This window comes from Onychostoma macrolepis, chromosome 18 (genome assembly GCF_012432095.1).
Source record: "Onychostoma macrolepis isolate SWU-2019 chromosome 18, ASM1243209v1, whole genome shotgun sequence".
NCBI lineage: Eukaryota > Metazoa > Chordata > Actinopteri > Cypriniformes > Cyprinidae > Onychostoma > Onychostoma macrolepis.
The window spans coordinates 12603373-12620765 of record NC_081172.1 but is presented as its reverse complement, the minus strand read 5'-3'; the positions used below and the strand labels follow the sequence as shown (position 1 = coordinate 12620765).

The 17393-nt window shown below is 35.5% G+C and overlaps 2 protein-coding genes across 3 annotated transcripts; both read left to right on the top strand.

Moving 5' to 3' along the window:
* Positions 1-2797: 2797 nt before the first annotated feature.
* si:dkey-12e7.1 (uncharacterized protein LOC557553 homolog) lies at positions 2798-6425 on the top strand. Of its 2 annotated transcripts, none has more exons than XM_058751139.1 (2): positions 2798-3400; positions 3988-6425. In XM_058751139.1, the coding sequence occupies exon 2, from the start codon at positions 4052-4054 to the stop codon at positions 5174-5176; it is 1125 nt and encodes a 374-aa protein (XP_058607122.1). In that variant the 5' UTR covers positions 2798-3400; positions 3988-4051; the 3' UTR covers positions 5177-6425. The 2 variants fall into 2 exon arrangements, with proteins under 2 accessions (XP_058607122.1, XP_058607121.1); XM_058751138.1 differs by having other exon boundaries at positions 2800-3400; positions 3982-6425.
* Positions 6426-7640: 1215 nt separating this feature from the next.
* Positions 7641-17165, top strand: anpeplb (alanyl (membrane) aminopeptidase-like b). Its single transcript, XM_058751145.1, has 20 exons — positions 7641-8255; positions 9265-9404; positions 9659-9798; positions 9900-10020; positions 10707-10861; positions 11263-11370; positions 11509-11652; positions 11788-11853; positions 12123-12188; positions 12268-12401; positions 12567-12649; positions 12774-12910; positions 13601-13656; positions 13734-13881; positions 13968-14056; positions 14135-14239; positions 14343-14510; positions 16309-16449; positions 16799-16880; positions 17006-17165. The coding sequence occupies exons 1-20, from the start codon at positions 7648-7650 to the stop codon at positions 17153-17155; spliced, it is 2841 nt and encodes a 946-aa protein (XP_058607128.1). The 5' UTR covers positions 7641-7647; the 3' UTR covers positions 17156-17165.
* The last annotated feature ends 228 nt before the right edge of the window (positions 17166-17393 follow it).

Sequence of the window (17393 nt, the reverse complement as noted above, 5' to 3'; positions counted from 1 at the left end):
GGAGGTCGTGTGCACATGTAGAGAGATGGTTCCCTAATCATTAGCTAAAATAAATGTGCTGCAAAATATCTCTCATTATTTGTTTTGTATTGAAAACTTTTCTGAAATATGTGAGTATATATTTCTTCAGTATACAGCAATTATCTGTTTCATGCAGATACTCACAACTAACTTTTTTAGTAGCTAGTGAAAATATGCCGAAATTCTGTTGTGGATCAAGACGTTTTGAAAGTGGAGCAAAGTCTCTTTCAGGCATGACCCTTTTCAACATTATCTTTACTTATTTTAAAAATAACAACACTAAAGAACAATAAAGAAAAACAACTAGACAAAATAAAACAGCAAATTCACATTTTTAAAACAAACAGTTATGCATGTATACATATACGTCAGAAATTTGGTAGATTTAATATCATAACAAAGAAAACAGAATATTTGGATCAGGTTCATGAAAAAAAATTCCATAAAGGGGTTTATTTTCAGAGCCAATAAGACAACTCCTGTAATCAATTGTTTAAAATGAGGGTTTTCTGTTTTTCCAGGCAAAGTTTGCTTGTAATAAACAGAACATTTTCAAGTTACAGGTAAAATATTGAATATTCAAAAGTATGATCTTTTAATTAAAAATGTTGGCCAGTGTCAGATAGGCCTATTTGTTTAAAAAGAAGAAAAGTAGGCTATGTATTTAAAAAGATATAAGATCTAGCAAAATTTTAATACTGCATTTGTTATATGCATTTGATATGAGATGCTAAGTCTTGTTGCAATTTATAAATTATTTGTTTTGATTCGTAAACACGAATTTATTTCACAAATCAAATTGAAAAGTAAGTGAATCAGAAATGTCAGCAAATAATTTGACTGTAGACTGTATGACTGTATCAACACACTTACAAAATAGATGTGGCTTTAATAAATAACGAAAAATGAAATTTAGAATTGCCAGAAACAGGAAAGGGACTCTGTTTAATTGTGATAGCTATACCAAAATGAACATGGGGACATTATAAATTCTACACGTATTAAACAGGTTTGTGCCTACATGTGGCTTTACTGGAACATTCATGGAACGCTGGGAAAAATGAGATGACAGCATTTTAAACCAGTTCACTGAAATTGCTGACAGGCAGGTCATACTGAATCAAATTGCGGATGAGACTACGTAACTCTGCTCAGGTTTCCTTAGCTGTTAATGTCATTATTTTCTTGGGCTTCAGGTTTACACTTAAATATTAATAAATGTGAGTTATTTTCAATTAAATGTCCTTTGACAAGCATAAATGGTATCCCAGTGAAATTAAAGTCACTTATCTGGTTATAGTCGTATCAAAGAATATGAAGAGATGTGTAGATAATTTTTCCCCAATTATGGAAAAAAACACAGAGTTATCAAAACACTGGTTACACATAGATTTGTCTCTCAAGGGCAGAACTTTACTTTCTAAGGCTGTCACGTGTTAATGCTCAGACTTCTAAAACAATTGACCAATCTTTATTTAATTTGTTATGGAAAAAAAATACAAAACTTTAGATTAATCTGTAGTTATGAACTCTTATGAAAAAAGCGGTCTTAATTTTATCAGCTTTGCTACTCTTAATTATACATTCAAAATTAATTGGATTAAACAACACCTACCTCTTTATGGAATTTTATACCAAATTAGGTGGTTTAAATATTTAGCTTTTGTGTAATTATAATCCTGAAAAAATTCCTTCCAAACTATCTTATTTTCACAAACAATGTCTTTTAACGTGGTCTTTAATTTACAATGATAATTTCCCCCCGCATAATTTGGCACAACAGAGATTTACTGAACAACAAAAAATCTATTTACTTTGATAATTGGGCAAAAAAAAAAAAAAAAAATATATATATATATATATATATATATATATATATACACATATTATTTTGGTTAGTCAGTTTTTAATGACAAAGGAATATGAGGAATTTTTGTCACACTAAAATCCCAGTTACAGCAAGAGAATTTGCTATTGTTTTTGGAGCCATTCCTTCTAGGATTGTTATGTTTATGAAGGGTTTTAATAACCAGTTTTCTCAGATTGTGCCACATCTTAAATGTGTTTGAAACAGTTGTTGGTAAATTATCCCTGACCAAAGTCAAATAACAGGAAGTGTTCGTACTCTTTTCCAGCGCCAGGTAGTCTCTTGCCCTGATGCTGTCTTGCCTTTTATTGGAACATGCAATAAAATTAACTGGAAAGGAGTGTGGACTTTACCTCAGAAATTCTTTATGTAGCCTACAATAAAATCAAAGAAGTGTCTTATAAAATGATACATCGATGCTATCCTACAAAGTGCTTTTACAAGGGATTATTTCTGATGACTTTGATGTAAATTGCTCCTTCTGTGATCACCAAACTGAAGATTTGTCTAATCTCTTTTGGTACTGTGATTATAAGAATCTCTGAGGATCACTCAAACATATTGAGAGTTTTTTGTCGGTATAATTCCTGATATTTCTTTGAAATATGAAAATGTTATTCTAAGATATACACATGAGAGTGAACAGTCAGATGTTTTTTATTTATTCAACTTTATTTTGTTCCTGGATAAATATTAATACATCTGTTTGTATTAATAAAAAACAAAACAAACAAAAAAACAGTTCATTGAATCGAATTGTTCGAAAGAACCGATTCGCCGAAATGATTCGGACTTCCCATCACCAGTCTGTGTGATGTCTCATTACGTTAGGCTACCAGACACACGCCGTATAATACGTTTAGAAATGATTTTCATTAATAACATCGATCAGCGTGAAATATTCGTTTAATACAAAGTATTAATGGAGAAATGTGACTAAACGATACCTCTGCCGCTAGACGCGGAACTAATGACGGCAGAAATCGAAAAGCATGTTGAGCCTGTCCTTGGATCAGTTCTTTCAATCTGAATCCTGTTTAAACCAGCAGCAGGACTGCATCTAACGTTACAGAACTGTTCCTGGATCAGCCGTAAACACTCGAGGCTGTAGAACGCACATTGATGATGTCATTCGCCGAGAACAACAATAGCCTCTCACAGGGATTCTCAGCACAGCTTATAGCCGCTTAGTTTGCTCTAAAGTGCTGACTAATTCTCTCTAATTAAAACGCTTTTTTGAATTAAGAGCTCAGTCAGACCTTCACGATTGTTTGAGTTAAATTATTTCACTGAGCGAACTTTAGAACAGAAGATATTTCACAGCTATCGCTAAAAGATGTCAGGCCGCAGTGACAAGCTAACGACGCGCTACTAACTTAGTGGCTTTGCAAGTTTGAAAAAAAAATAAAATACACGCCTTATTTCTTCCACCAACCTCTCTGAGCAAAGTGCTACAGTGTGTTTGCGAATAATATTAACTTGACATCTCAGAAATCTGCTAGTATGTTAAAGGTAAGTTATCTTAAGTGTTTCCATATTGTCTACTAATTTAAGTTTGAGATAAATTAATTGCACAGTGGTTAACTTAGACGTTAAAATGTTTTATTACTGAATACGTTTTATGCATAAGATGCTTTGTCCAGTTACACATTAAAATGACACTTAATTGGGGGGAGGGGGGGATTTGTAATTCGGTTCACAAACACGGTGTGAATGATTTTCTCGAATCGAATTGAATCAGTTACAGTGGTGCCCAAGTTAAATTAATCATTCAGAGCGGATCTTTTAAATATAAGTCGCAGACTGAAGAGATTTTTTAATACTGCATTTGTTTTCTACTGTTACTGTTGAGAAGCACTGTCTTGTTGCACATTAGAAACAACATTTTGTTTTGAAACAAAATGTTTTTAATAAAATACTTAATCCAGTTCACAAAACAGGTGTGAAAGATTTCCTTCACGAATCGAATCAATTACAACGGTTCTTGACTTATCAGATTCAGAACTTTCTGACATAAATCTTATAATGAAGAATTTGCAGACAGTGTTTACTGTTGAGATGCACATAATACATGACATTTTGTTTTCTGTAAGGTGCAGTCAAACGTCTCTCAGTGAGAGAGCAAGACAAAAGGATGATCTTAAAGACTTAAGCACTGACAACATGCCTCAACGGAAGAGAGCCCTTGTTCCCATTAATACAAGGAGAAGGGTTAAAGCTGATGAAGATTACTTCCCTTTCAACTCCCTACCGGTGGAATGTCAGCTCCATGTGCTCTCATTCCTCAGTGAGGTGGACAAATGCAACTCTGCACTTGTGTGTGCAAGCTGGAGCTGCTTAGTGCGCTCTGGGAAGCTCTGGAGAGTTGCAGACTATTCCCGCCGTGGGGTGTTTCATCTGGGCCAGGAGGGTCTGCTCGTTTCCAACAGAGAGTTTGAGCGCTGGAAGGCTTGGGTTCACCATTACACCCATCATCTTATATCCCGTGGGGCTAGTTTGCTCACTCTGAAGGCCAGTTTTGATCTAGGGGACCAGTGCAATAAATGGGGAGAGCTCCTGTCGCACCTTCTAGAGAACGTGCATTGCCGGGAACTCAGTCATTTAGACTTGAACTGGACATTTACCTTGCTTGAACCTCTTGACCTTCGTGTCCACACCAGTTCTAGTTCTCATCAAGACAATATTACCAAGATGGACCAGGTTAATAACTTTCAAATTCTCCTAGCCAGACTCGTCCACAGCTGTCCCAGGATTACCAAAATGCGCCTGCACTTTGACTGGTCTGAAACATCAGTTGCACTGATCACTCAGTTTCAACACCTCCGTATCTTAGAATTGAAGTACTTTTGGGTATTCAAAGGGGTCAGTCCAAACACTTTACAGTCCCTGACGAAATCGCTGCCTAATCTAAAATCCCTCACGCTCCATGTTCTCGTTCCACTGCGAAGTCTAGGCATCTCGTACACCCTTGAATCCCTTTCGCTCGAGTTCCTAGATGTATCGCCCAGTCGAGGTCTGGTGTTCTCCTGCCTCAACCTGCCAGCGCTACGAGAGCTGCGGGCGAAAAAGATCGTTCGGGGCATTACTCTGGACCGCCGGACTCGACTACGGATACAGAGCCGATGGCCCTGCTTGTATCAGGTCTTACGTGAAGGGGCGCCCAAACTTCAGGCCCTTAACAATGAAAGACTCCTTCCCAACTGGAAAGAGCAAAGTTACAGAGAGCTGACGTCAATCCTCCAGCAGTCTTGCTACTGTCTTCAGCATTTAGACAGTTGGCTCTGGTGAAGTTAAACAATTAAACAATTACAGGCCACACATAACGGCCTAAAGGGACACAGCCACATCCTGAAGAAAATTATGTATGAAAATTAGAAGGACCAACATGTAATCGGATAACACACTTCTGCTGATCCTCTATATTTAAAAATATTTAAAGCTGTAATTTAATTATATGTCAGCCACCCTTTGCTAGCAAATAATTGGATTAAGTTCAATATATGTCCAGATTCTTAACTATACAATTATGCTTAAAAAGAGTTTCGGCTTGTTGTGCTATGAAGGTTTATGTTCCAGGCTGAAGTGTGTGCATTTTTTAGGAGCTTAGGTGAATTCAGGAAAATTGTTCTATTGTGCAAAGAGGAGGATAAAGCGGATTGCGGCAATGGAGTGTGGATCACTTTGACAAGAACTTTAATTCCTTATAACATTTCAGTCCGTCAAAAAAATAGAGGGTTTTTTGCCTTTATTTTGTGTGTATTTTTGTCTTGAACTAGATTTTATTTCAGTGTTTTCAGCTATCCGTGACTAAACGCTGTAACATTCCTGATAATCTATATTTGAGACAATTCAGATGACAATTTAATTTTAATCTTTCTTTTATGAACTGTAATTTCAATATACGGATTTTATTTTTTATCAGGCCTAGGATTGGGTATTTTAAGTATTTTCAGATGAGGTGAAAATATGTATTGTGTTGCATTTTCATGTTTATCCGTATCTGGGCCAAATGTCTTAATATAATTAAAAGGATAGTTATTAAGTTTAGGAATTTCTAAAGTAATGAGAGTAAAACTTGAACTGCTAAGACATTCTTGACATTATGAGGTATCAGCTGACCAATGAATAAACATAGATTGACTGAGATCGGACACTCGGCATTCATGCTAAGCATTAACATAAACCTTAAAGACATGGTGTGCCTTTAATGAAGTCTGTGACCCATGGAGTTTTGTCTTTGATTTTATGAAATGAAAATATTGCCTTTAGCCTCAAACCAATAGACCAATCATGTAATTTATTTCACGTGCACATACGTTTTTTTTGTTTGTTTTTTTTTCTTTGACCTGCAGCTGCATTTCCTAGTAAACAACATTTGAATGCAATATCTCTTGCTCGTCCACAGGATGGCACCCTTATCTTTTCTAGCCGTTGTTTCTTTCTTGCCACCCCTAAAAGCAGCAGTCTGCAGTGGTGCAGTGATAAATGAATTCTGTGTACAGGCTGGAATTGAAACAATTACAATAAATTGATATGATTTTACTAAATAATATCTGTGCCGTTTTGTTTGTTTTTAAAAATGCATTTTTTTTTATTCAAAACTTTGTGCTACAAAATGGTCCACTGTCGCTTTCAGTTCCTTCCCATCAGTGTTAACATATAAATGCTATTTTTGTAAGTTCACTTTAAGATAATTCTGAATGTTTCAAAAGGCAGATTTAAACCAAAATGGTTTGATTTCCAACATCATGTAGATTTTAAAGGCTTTTTATATTCTGAATGAAGATTTTAAAGTATTCTGAATTTAAAGGATGAAAGTTTTCTATTTTTATTATAAATGGCTAATATTTTCTATAATATTTTGTCTACTTAATAATAGTGTACTAAAAACTGAAATCAATCGTTTAAAATGCTACAAGTAAATTTAGGCATGACAACATATTTAACAGTATGAAGAATGTATGCTAGTTTTGAGATTTTCCATCTATCCATCCATCCATCCATCCATCCAAAGAGATGGATTCCACAGGACATTCATTAAATTTTAATAAGACCAAACAGTTATTTTCTTAAAGTTTAGAATAAAACTGAAAGGTGGGGAAAGTAGGGACATGTTACAAAATATGAAGCACCAGAGTCCCCTCCTCTAACTCTAAAGAAAACACACTACAAGTTTCACTCAAAGATATGCTGATATAGAAGTAGAAAAGTCTCAGAAACCAGTCAATGAATGCTTTTTGTGTGTATATGTGTGTGTGTATATGTGTGTGTGTCATCAGAGGATTCTGGAAAAGTTTCTGGGCAGCAAGAAGGTCCCAAACAGCTGGATGTCTCTGGCAGAACATAAGAAGGACTCAAGAATATCAGCTTGGGACTGCTCTACATGGGTCAGGTGATTAAGAAAAATTTACTTTAACTGATCTGATGCATCTCTTTTCTCAGCATCAAAGCTCTCTTTTGTGTTTTTCTTTCTGACTATGAACTACTTGATAGATATTAAAACTGATTCCAGATGTGGGGCAAAGTGTGACGGGACACAGTACGTGTGAAATACCATCATATTTGTTTGTTCCTGGCTCATCCATGCTGGTTAATGTGTAAACTCGTAATGCGTGGTCTCTTCTAGGCGTGGTATAGGTGCTTGACGCCTTTAGCAGTACATATATTGTGAAGATCTGCGAGAGGGTGCACAGTCTAAAAGCGTAGAGCAGGTTCGCCTAGCTCAATTCATTCTTGGAGGTTTCTCAGAAGGTGTAGAAATGGCCAAAGGAACTGGCATGACCAAGGTCTTGGCTATCGGCATTGGGGTCCTCACAGTTTCTTCTGTTTGTGCTTTAGTGATGATGGCTGTGATGTACAAAATTCAAATAGATAAATACCCTCCGGTGAGTCCACCGCCTCCAATTAAACCTACGGTTATTCCAACAGGACTTCCACCGACTCTCAGACTTCCTGACAATTTGATTCCTGAGAGATACGAAGTCTTCATTCAACCGTACCTTTACGCAGCGATAACTAACAACTATACAAACCAATCCTTCGCTTTCACGGGACAGTCAACTGTAAAAGTACAGTGTATGACAGCATCCAGGAGCATCTTTCTTCACGCTCAGAACCTAAATGTGACGACCTTGGAAGTGAGAAAATCGGGATCAAATGAGAAATTATCAGTGAGTGGATATAAAATTCATCACGATGAAAGTCATTTCCTCGAGATCCAACTTAAGGACACAATGACTGTAAATGGGACCTATGATATTGTCACCAAATTCGAAGGGGAACTTTTTGACGGCTTGGATGGGTTTTATGTGAACCGGTACACAGAGAAGGTGAAAGCCGAGGAGGAGGAAGATGAGGATCAAGAGAGGTAAAGACTCATAATATTAGGAAATCCAGTTGCTTGTAATAAAAACATCTTTATTAACTAGTACATTTTAATGTATATATATTTTTTCATTTAAATTTTAATATGATATTTTTGTCTTTCAAATGTTGCTTTTAAGTTCAGTTAAAAACACCCATAGGAACTTCAGTGACAAAATGTGCATGTCTAATTATATCAACCTAAGAAACACTTCATATATTAGCATGTATTTGGTTTCACAAATAGTTTTTAAAATTAATTTTCTAAGTTTTTCTTTATCATATTCACCATGGTTCTCTTGTCCAAGAAACTGTTTATTGTTAGAAGAGGCTTTCAGAGATTTTTGTTGCTCAATTCATCACTTCGTTGTGTTTTAACAAATGGATATCACGTGTGATGACAAATAACATAAATCCAGAACAAGTGCTGTCAAACGATTAATCGCATCCAAAATAAAAGTCTTTGTTTACATAATATATGTGTGTGTGCTGTGTATATTTATTATGTATAGGCTATATAAAGACACACACATACAGCATATATTTTGAAAATCTTTACATGTATATATTGATATTCATATAAATTATATCATATATAAATATATTTAATATATAAATGTAACATTTTTCTTAAATATATACATGCATGTGTGTGTATTTATATATAAATAATAAATATACACAGTACACACACATATATTAGGCTATGTAAACAAAAACTTAATCGCGATTAATCGTTTGACAGCACTATCCAGAACATTTGAATTTAATTACTATTGTTCATTTTTATTTGCTCTTTTGCATAAAAATGTCTTCACAAACAGTTTCCTCTTGAGATTTTTGTTGCTCATTTATTTCTTCCCTAAAACGATAAAAATCCTTACTTTGCTGTTGTTTTTACATGTGGATATCACACAATTTTTTTGATCACAAATAACATAAATACAGAACTAAATTACTGTCGTTCTTTTTTTATTTACTTATGTTTTGCATGAAAATGTCTCCACAAACAGATTCCTCGCCACCAGTCTGCTGAAACCCACAAACGCCAGGAAAGTGTTTCCGTGCTTTGATGAGCCAGCGCTGAAGGCTGTGTTTCGTATTACTATTATCCACAAACCAGGCACTTTTGCCCTGTCCAATGAAAAAGGAGGTTAGGATCCTTTCTAGTTATTATTAGACTTGATCATATCAGAACCTCACTGTTCTGATAATAATGAAAGATGATTTCATATTGATATTTCGTTCTCCTGTATCTAGATACTGAATAATAAACAGCAGTTCAGTTTCAGTTCAAGACCTGAAAAATTTAGAAAAGACTGTAGCTTATCTGCAAAGGACATAAACTAAAAAAAAATCGAGGTATTTGTGTACAGTACATAACTTCTATTTTTGTTTTATCATTAGGTCCACACCAGACAGAAATAGATGGAGAAGAATGGATTGTGACTACATTTAAAGAGACCCCCATCATGTCAACTTATTCTTTGGCTTTCACTATATCTGATTTTGACTTTAAAACGAGATCTTCTGGTACAAACATAAATGTATGTTTCTTTCATTTTTAATTGAAGGCACTTGAGTGCCTGCTTGTTTATTTATTTATTTATTTTTAACATTTCACAAATAATGAATATGTATTTCCAAGATACATGCTCGGGGTGATGCTATTAATGCTGGCCATGTTGACCACGCACTTGAAGTAACAGAGAAGATTCTGGTTCACTATCAGAAAGAATTTGGATCGACATACCCACTATCAAAAATAGGTGAGTCAGTGGAAAAGAACCTCACTCACTATTTCAATGTAAATTATTTTAACTGCATGCATTAATACGTGTGGATGAAGTTTAACACGTATTAAAATTATAGTTCAGCTAAAAGATTTTATAATTTATTCGTCCTCATATATTGTTCCAAACCTGTATGTCATTTTTTAGGGAATGCATTTGAAAAAATTCCTTAGTATTTTTGTATCCACACACTCTTAAAAATAAAGGTGCTTCACGATGCCATAGAAGAACTTTTTTGTCTAAATGGTTCCATAAAGAACAGTTTACATCTGAAGAACATTTACATTCTTCAGATTATAAAAATGTAAGAAAGAGATGGTTCTTTGTGGAACCAAAAATGGTTCTTCTATGGCATCGCTGTGAAGAACCTTTTGAAGCACCTTTATTTTTAAGAGTGTACTGTAAGTTAAATGGGGTCCAAGGTTGTTTTGGAGCCCTCTCATTTTCATTTTATGGACAAATGCATTCTTCAATATATATTCTTTTGTGTTTCTCAAATGAAAAAAAAGTCATTCAGGTTTGGAACAACACGAAGTGTCAGTAAATGACAGAATTTCCACTTTTGTGTGAACTAGCCTACATTGAACAGGTAGAGCAAGCTAAAACGAAAGCATGCAAACTCAAGCTTCACAAGATCACATGCAGAATTTGTTTTATTACAGACCAGATTGCTTTGCCAGACCTCAGTGTTGGAGCAATGGAAAACTGGGGTTTCATTTCATATCAGGAGTCAGGTCTGCTGTATGATAAACATACAGCATCGACCTTTGATCGAGAACGGGTGGCCACTCTGATCGCTCATGAATTAGCACTTCAGGTAAACATAGTCATATAGTCATGATAATGTATTATTCATCACTGGCTAAAGTTTACATTAAGCTAGATATTTCAGTGAATGTCATTGTTAACCTAGACGTGCGGTAATTGGAACCTTAAAGATGTACATTGCCTGGATGTCACCATGGTATTGGTTAAGTGGTAAATTAACACAGTTTAACAAATTATATATCATGCTGAAGACATTACCATAGCTTTTTTTTTTTAACCATAGCCTATTTATTTGCTATTCTGTAGCATGATTATGTAGTTAATTGTATTTTATTATTCACATTCTGCAGTGCATTTTCTTTACAGAACATTTTTAGATCATCCATTAGCGGTTAAAAACCCATGAATCTTTAACAAAATCATCTTTAAATTTCCTGTGCTTGATTTCAGTGGTTTGGAAACCTTGTTACCATGCGCTGGTGGAATGACCTGTGGCTGAATGAAGGACTTGCGACATACATGTCATACATTGGGGTGGAAGCTGATGGCTGGGACATAGTATGTTTTTGTTTATTTTAGAATATTGATTTTAACAATAACAATTTTTTTTCATTTGTTGACTTCTACAATGACCATAAATTCATTCAATTAAAACTTACATCCTCCTCTGATGATGTGATTCATTTGTGTTTTCAGAGAGATCTAATTGTTCTCAGAGAAACCCAGACCGCCTTTCAAGTGGATTCCTTAAACTCTTCCCATCCTCTCAGCTTGCAGGAAAATTATATTCAAACTTTCTCTCAGATCACAGAGCTTTTTGATGACATCACCTACAGCAAGGTGGGCATCAATACATTTCTGATGTTGATAAGCTTAATTTACCAAAATGTTACAATACAATATTGCACAATATTTTAATTTACAAAACAGTCCTTTAGGATTATAAGAAAGTTTCAAGCTCTGTACATTTTTTAGGGTGCTGCTGTGTTGAGAATGCTGGCCACGTTCATGAACGAGGACGCATTTATGAAAGGAATCAAGGTAAGCTGAAATGGGGAAAAATGTATATATCATATAATAATGAATATTTTTAAATATACTGTATATAATGTTGAAATAGCTTATTTTAATCCCCAACTCAACTATAACATATATACAAATATTTTTTTATAGCTTAGGTCTTTCATGGTATACTACGGCTTCCGTAGTATACCATGCTTTTATGTATTAGAATATTTTTATGTATTTATTTTTGAAGATTTTAAAGTATAGTCTGGACTGACTGCCTAATTACTAATTATGTATTTTAGATGTATCTTGCGAAGTTCGAGTACAAGAACACTGTGTACAAAGATCTTTTGAAATGCTTGCAAGAGGTAAATTAAGGACCAATATTCTATTTTCAAGTTGAAATGATATGATAAGATAATGACAAATATTTCCCACAATGATCAGGAGACAAAAGTAGATGTGGAAGGCTTCATGAGCACGTGGATTGAGCAAGTGGGGTATCCAGTAGTCACCATTATTACCCAGACAGGGGAGACTTCTCAAGAACACTTTTTACTGAAGCAAACACAGGGCCATGGGTGAGTTTCAAGAATCAAATTGCCGTTTACAATAGTATCATATTATTGAATTATTTAACATGGCACTGGATTTAAACTACAATCAAACAAAAAAGCTATATAGCTTCCTTAGCCAAACTCATTTTTATTGATTCATTCAAATATTGTTCATTTTCTTCCTAACAGTATTGCATGGCAGGTTGACATCAGATATAATAAGGCCGGAGATGATACAGTGAAAAGCTATATGCTGGAAAAAAACGGTCCAGGTAAGGAACAAATAAACATTAAAGCATAATTTAAACCTGGCCAAACAACAGGCATAAATCTGCAGTAGCTGTTAGTTGTGATTAACCCTGCCGCATCCCATCCTTCCTGCATCCCTCCTTACAGTCCGACAGCCGCACTTTCTACTTCAAGACAAAGATGTGTGGCTTCTTGCAAATGTCAACTGTACTGGCTTTTTCCGTGTCAACTACGATGAAGAAAACTGGAATAAGCTTCGTATACAACTTGAAAGAAATCATCATGTAAGTATCTTTAAAGAAATATTACGTGTCCTTTCAAATCAAATATTGTTTGTGAACGTAGATGTGAACGCTTAGCCAACACGTGGTCCGATTCTGGATATCGTTAAAATAATCCAAAGAAAACAAAGATAATGGCTTTATTCAACAATTTCCTCTCTTCCATGTCGGTCTTTGACGTGTGTTCAAATTGCTGAATAAAGTCGTTATTTTTATGTCACATGGACTATTTTAATGATGTACCTTTCTGGGCCTTGAACTTGTCAGTTGTGTAGCTGTCTATGCAGGGTTAGAAAGCTTTGGATTTCATCAAAAATATCTTAATTTGTGTTCGGAAGATGAACAAAGGTCTTACGGATTTGGAACGACATGAGTGTGACTAATTAATGACAGAATTTAAATTTTTGGGTGAACACTTTATATGCCTTAAACTGACTTTTAATTTAGACTGACTGGCTCCAAGCATCGTTTTGAAAACCGCTGTCACATTCTAATACTTTCTAGTTTCTAAATAACGAGAGGATTTTTGATACCAAGTGGCCAAAAAGTTGAAAACATCGCACCAATTTTGCAGTTGGTTGTTATTTGGCGAGGGGCCACTCTGGCCACTTGTGTTCACATACTTAAGTGAAGTAGGTTTTGTCATTAATACTGATGTACTGATGTAATCAAATATTATTAATCTATCTTTAGGTCATTCCAATCATCAACCGAGGGCAACTAATTGATGACGCTTTTAATATTGCAAGGTAATTTTTCAGTTGACCAATGTTGTAAATTTAGATTTAGATTTGTTGCTGCATAATAACTGATTATTTCTGTATAGGGCTCATCGCCTCAACGTCACTATTGCACTAGGTCTAACCAAGTACCTAGTAAATGATACTGAGTATATTCCATGGGAGTCAGCACTGAAAAACCTGGATCACTTAATCCTTATGTTTGATCGCTCTGAGGTCTACGGTCCGATAACGGTGAGCATAAGGATACAGTTTCTTGAATATGTGCATAAGAGTGAAAATTGTGATACTCAGCATTAACTGTACAATTCTATGTTTAGAAATACATACGCAATCTAATCACACAACTATATGACCGATTTGAGGAGTACACAATAAACGGAACCATTCCTGAGAAACACACTGACCAGTAAGCAGCATTTTCGTCTTACTTTATATATATTTTGTTGGACATCTAGCAATCATTATTTATTCTTTTCCCCTTCAGGTATAACCAGGTAAATGCTATTTCAGTAGCCTGCAGCAATGGCCTTACCAAGTGCATAAAAATGGCTAGAAGTCAATTCGAAGATTATAAAAATGGCTCCAATCAGTGAGTTGCGCCTTTAAGTTTAAATTAAATTACTGTCAATTACAGTTCTACAAGATGCATATACATAAATTATATTGACTTGAATGATATTTTTCACATTTAGCATTCATCCGAATTTGAGAAAAGAAATCTACTGCAATGCAATAGCTACCGGTGATGAGTATGATTGGGAATTTGCTTGGAAAGAATACCAAAGAGCCACGGTGCCTGCCGAGAAAGACAAATTAAGATACGCCTTATCATGCACCAAAGAAATCTGGCTGCTAAACAGGTCAGTGTAGAGATATAAGCTTTACACCATCTCAACGACACATTTTGTTTACTTAATACTCACTATGACGTTTGTAATACCACAGATATCTTCAGTACACTCTTGACCCTTCAAAGATAAGAAAAATGGATATGGTCTCTACCATTAGCTACATTGCCAAAACGCCGCCGCCAGCCTCTCGCTTGGGATTTCGTCCGTGGGCACTGGTCCTACTTCACCCAAGAGTAAGTTAGGATTTTAACATTTATTTCAGTGGAAACTAGAGGTAAATGAAATCACCCTTAAATTCTTGTGCAAATTACTCAATCTGCAAACACAAGGACAACTAACTTTAGTCACAGCCTTAGATGAAATCAACTGAAATAAAATACATTAAATCTCTCAAGACCTGATTAAACAACCCCACAAACAGCGTCACCAGCTCCACTTATTAATAACCAGACTGACTTTATTTCTGTCAGACATCTACAGAAGATCTTATTGAGAATTAACTAAGGTTTAGATGTTGATTTATTGTTTCATTTGAAGTAACCATGTTAGAGATCAGTGTCTGCTTTAGTTGGGCTCTTGACCCTTGACTTCTCTTTTAGTTTTTTTTCCTCCTCTTTTTCTCTGGCTGTTGTAACCATGTGTTTTTCAAACATATTTGTTACAACTCAAAAGCCCATGCAGAGAAAATGATCAGTAGTTGGTTGTTATTTGGCGAGGGCCACTCTGGCCACTTGTGTTCACATACTTAAGTGAAGTAGGTTTTGTCATTAATACTGATGTACTGATGTAATCAAATATTATTAATCTATCTTTAGGTCATTCCAATCATCAACCGAGGGCAACTAATTGATGACGCTTTTAATATTGCAAGGTAATTTTCAGTTGACCAATGTTGTAAATTTAGATTTAGATTTGTTGCTGCATAATAACTGATTATTTCTGTATAGGGCTCATCGCCTCAACGTCACTATTGCACTAGGTCTAACCAAGTACCTAGTAAATGATACTGAGTATATTCCATGGGAGTCAGCACTGAAAAACCTGGATCACTTAATCCTTATGTTTGATCGCTCTGAGGTCTACGGTCCGATAACGGTGAGCATAAGGATACAGTTTCTTGAATATGTGCATAAGAGTGAAAATTGTGATACTCAGCATTAACTGTACAATTCTATGTTTAGAAATACATACGCAATCTAATCACACAACTATATGACCGATTTGAGGAGTACACAATAACGGAACCATTCCTGAGAAACACACTGACCAGTAAGCAGCATTTTCGTCTTACTTTATATATATTTTGTTGGACATCTAGCAATCATTATTTATTCTTTTCCCCTTCAGGTATAACCAGGTAAATGCTATTTCAGTAGCCTGCAGCAATGGCCTTACCAAGTGCATAAAAATGGCTAGAAGTCAATTCAAGATTATAAAAATGGCTCCAATCAGTGAGTTGCGCCTTTAAGTTTAAATTAAATTACTGTCAATTACAGTTCTACAAGATGCATATACATAAATTATATTGACTTGAATGATATTTTTCACATTTAGCATTCATCCGAATTTGAGAAAAGAAATCTACTGCAATGCAATAGCTACCGGTGATGAGTATGATTGGGAATTTGCTTGGAAAGAATACCAAAGAGCCACGGTGCCTGCCGAGAAAGACAAATTAAGATACGCCTTATCATGCACCAAAGAAATCTGGCTGCTAAACAGGTCAGTGTTGAGATATAAGCTTTACACCATCTCAACGACACATTTTGTTTACTTAATACTCACTATGACGTTTGTAATACCACAGATATCTTCAGTACACTCTTGACCCTTCAAAGATAAGAAAAATGGATATGGTCTCTACCATTAGCTACATTGCCAAAAACGTCGCCGGCCAGCCTCTCGCTTGGGATTTCGTCCGTGGGCACTGGTCCTACTTCACCCAAGAGTAAGTTAGGATTTTAACATTTATTTCAGTGGAAACTAGAGAGGTAAATGAAATCACCCTTAAATTCTTGTGCAAATTACTCAATCTGCAAACACAAGGATGTTCAGTTGTGTTTAATGAATTATGAAATGTAAATCTTGTAAACTCAGGTGGGAATAACTACAGCAATCAGGAAGTTGTAACACCAAAGTTACATAAAAGAATCAAAGATCAGGAGCAATTAGGGTCCAAAGGCTGCCTTCAGCTATAAATGAATGATAATCCTAATTGTCTTCAAGGTTTTATCACACAGTTGCTTGGAAACCATAAATATATGGACATATGACTAACGATCATCTCATTTGGGCAGGAATGGAGCGGGAGCCATGACTTTAGGCAGTCTGTTAGATGCTGTGACAAAAAGGTTCTCCACAGACGTCGAACTTGAAGAGGTGCTTTTGTCCAAAATTTTCATTCTTCTAGTTACTGTAAAAGTGTAATAGTTGACAATGTCTCAATCTGTAATTATGTTTCCACCATTGATCTTACACAAACATTCCAAATTGTCTCTACACAGCTGAAGCAGCTTCAGAGGGAGCAGGAAGAGAAAAACCAGGGCCTTGCAGCTCGAGCTTTGGAGCAGGTCATTGAGAGGACAGAGGCCAATATTCAGTGGGTGAAAGAAAACAAGCAGATTGTTAAGGACTGGTTCACTGGAGAGCTGTAGGATCTTTTAGTTTTTGAGAGAGATTTGATCTAGTCTAGCTGCATATTCTTTATATAATCAATTAAATGTGGCCAAAATTACAGATTATTAGCAGCTATATGGCTATAACAAGACAATGAAACTCTTCATTTCTGTTATCCAGATACAGATGGCATGACAGTCTGATTACCATTTGGCAATCAGCATTAAATGTTATGGTAAGCTTTATAGAATGACAATACCTGAGACTGTTACCCAG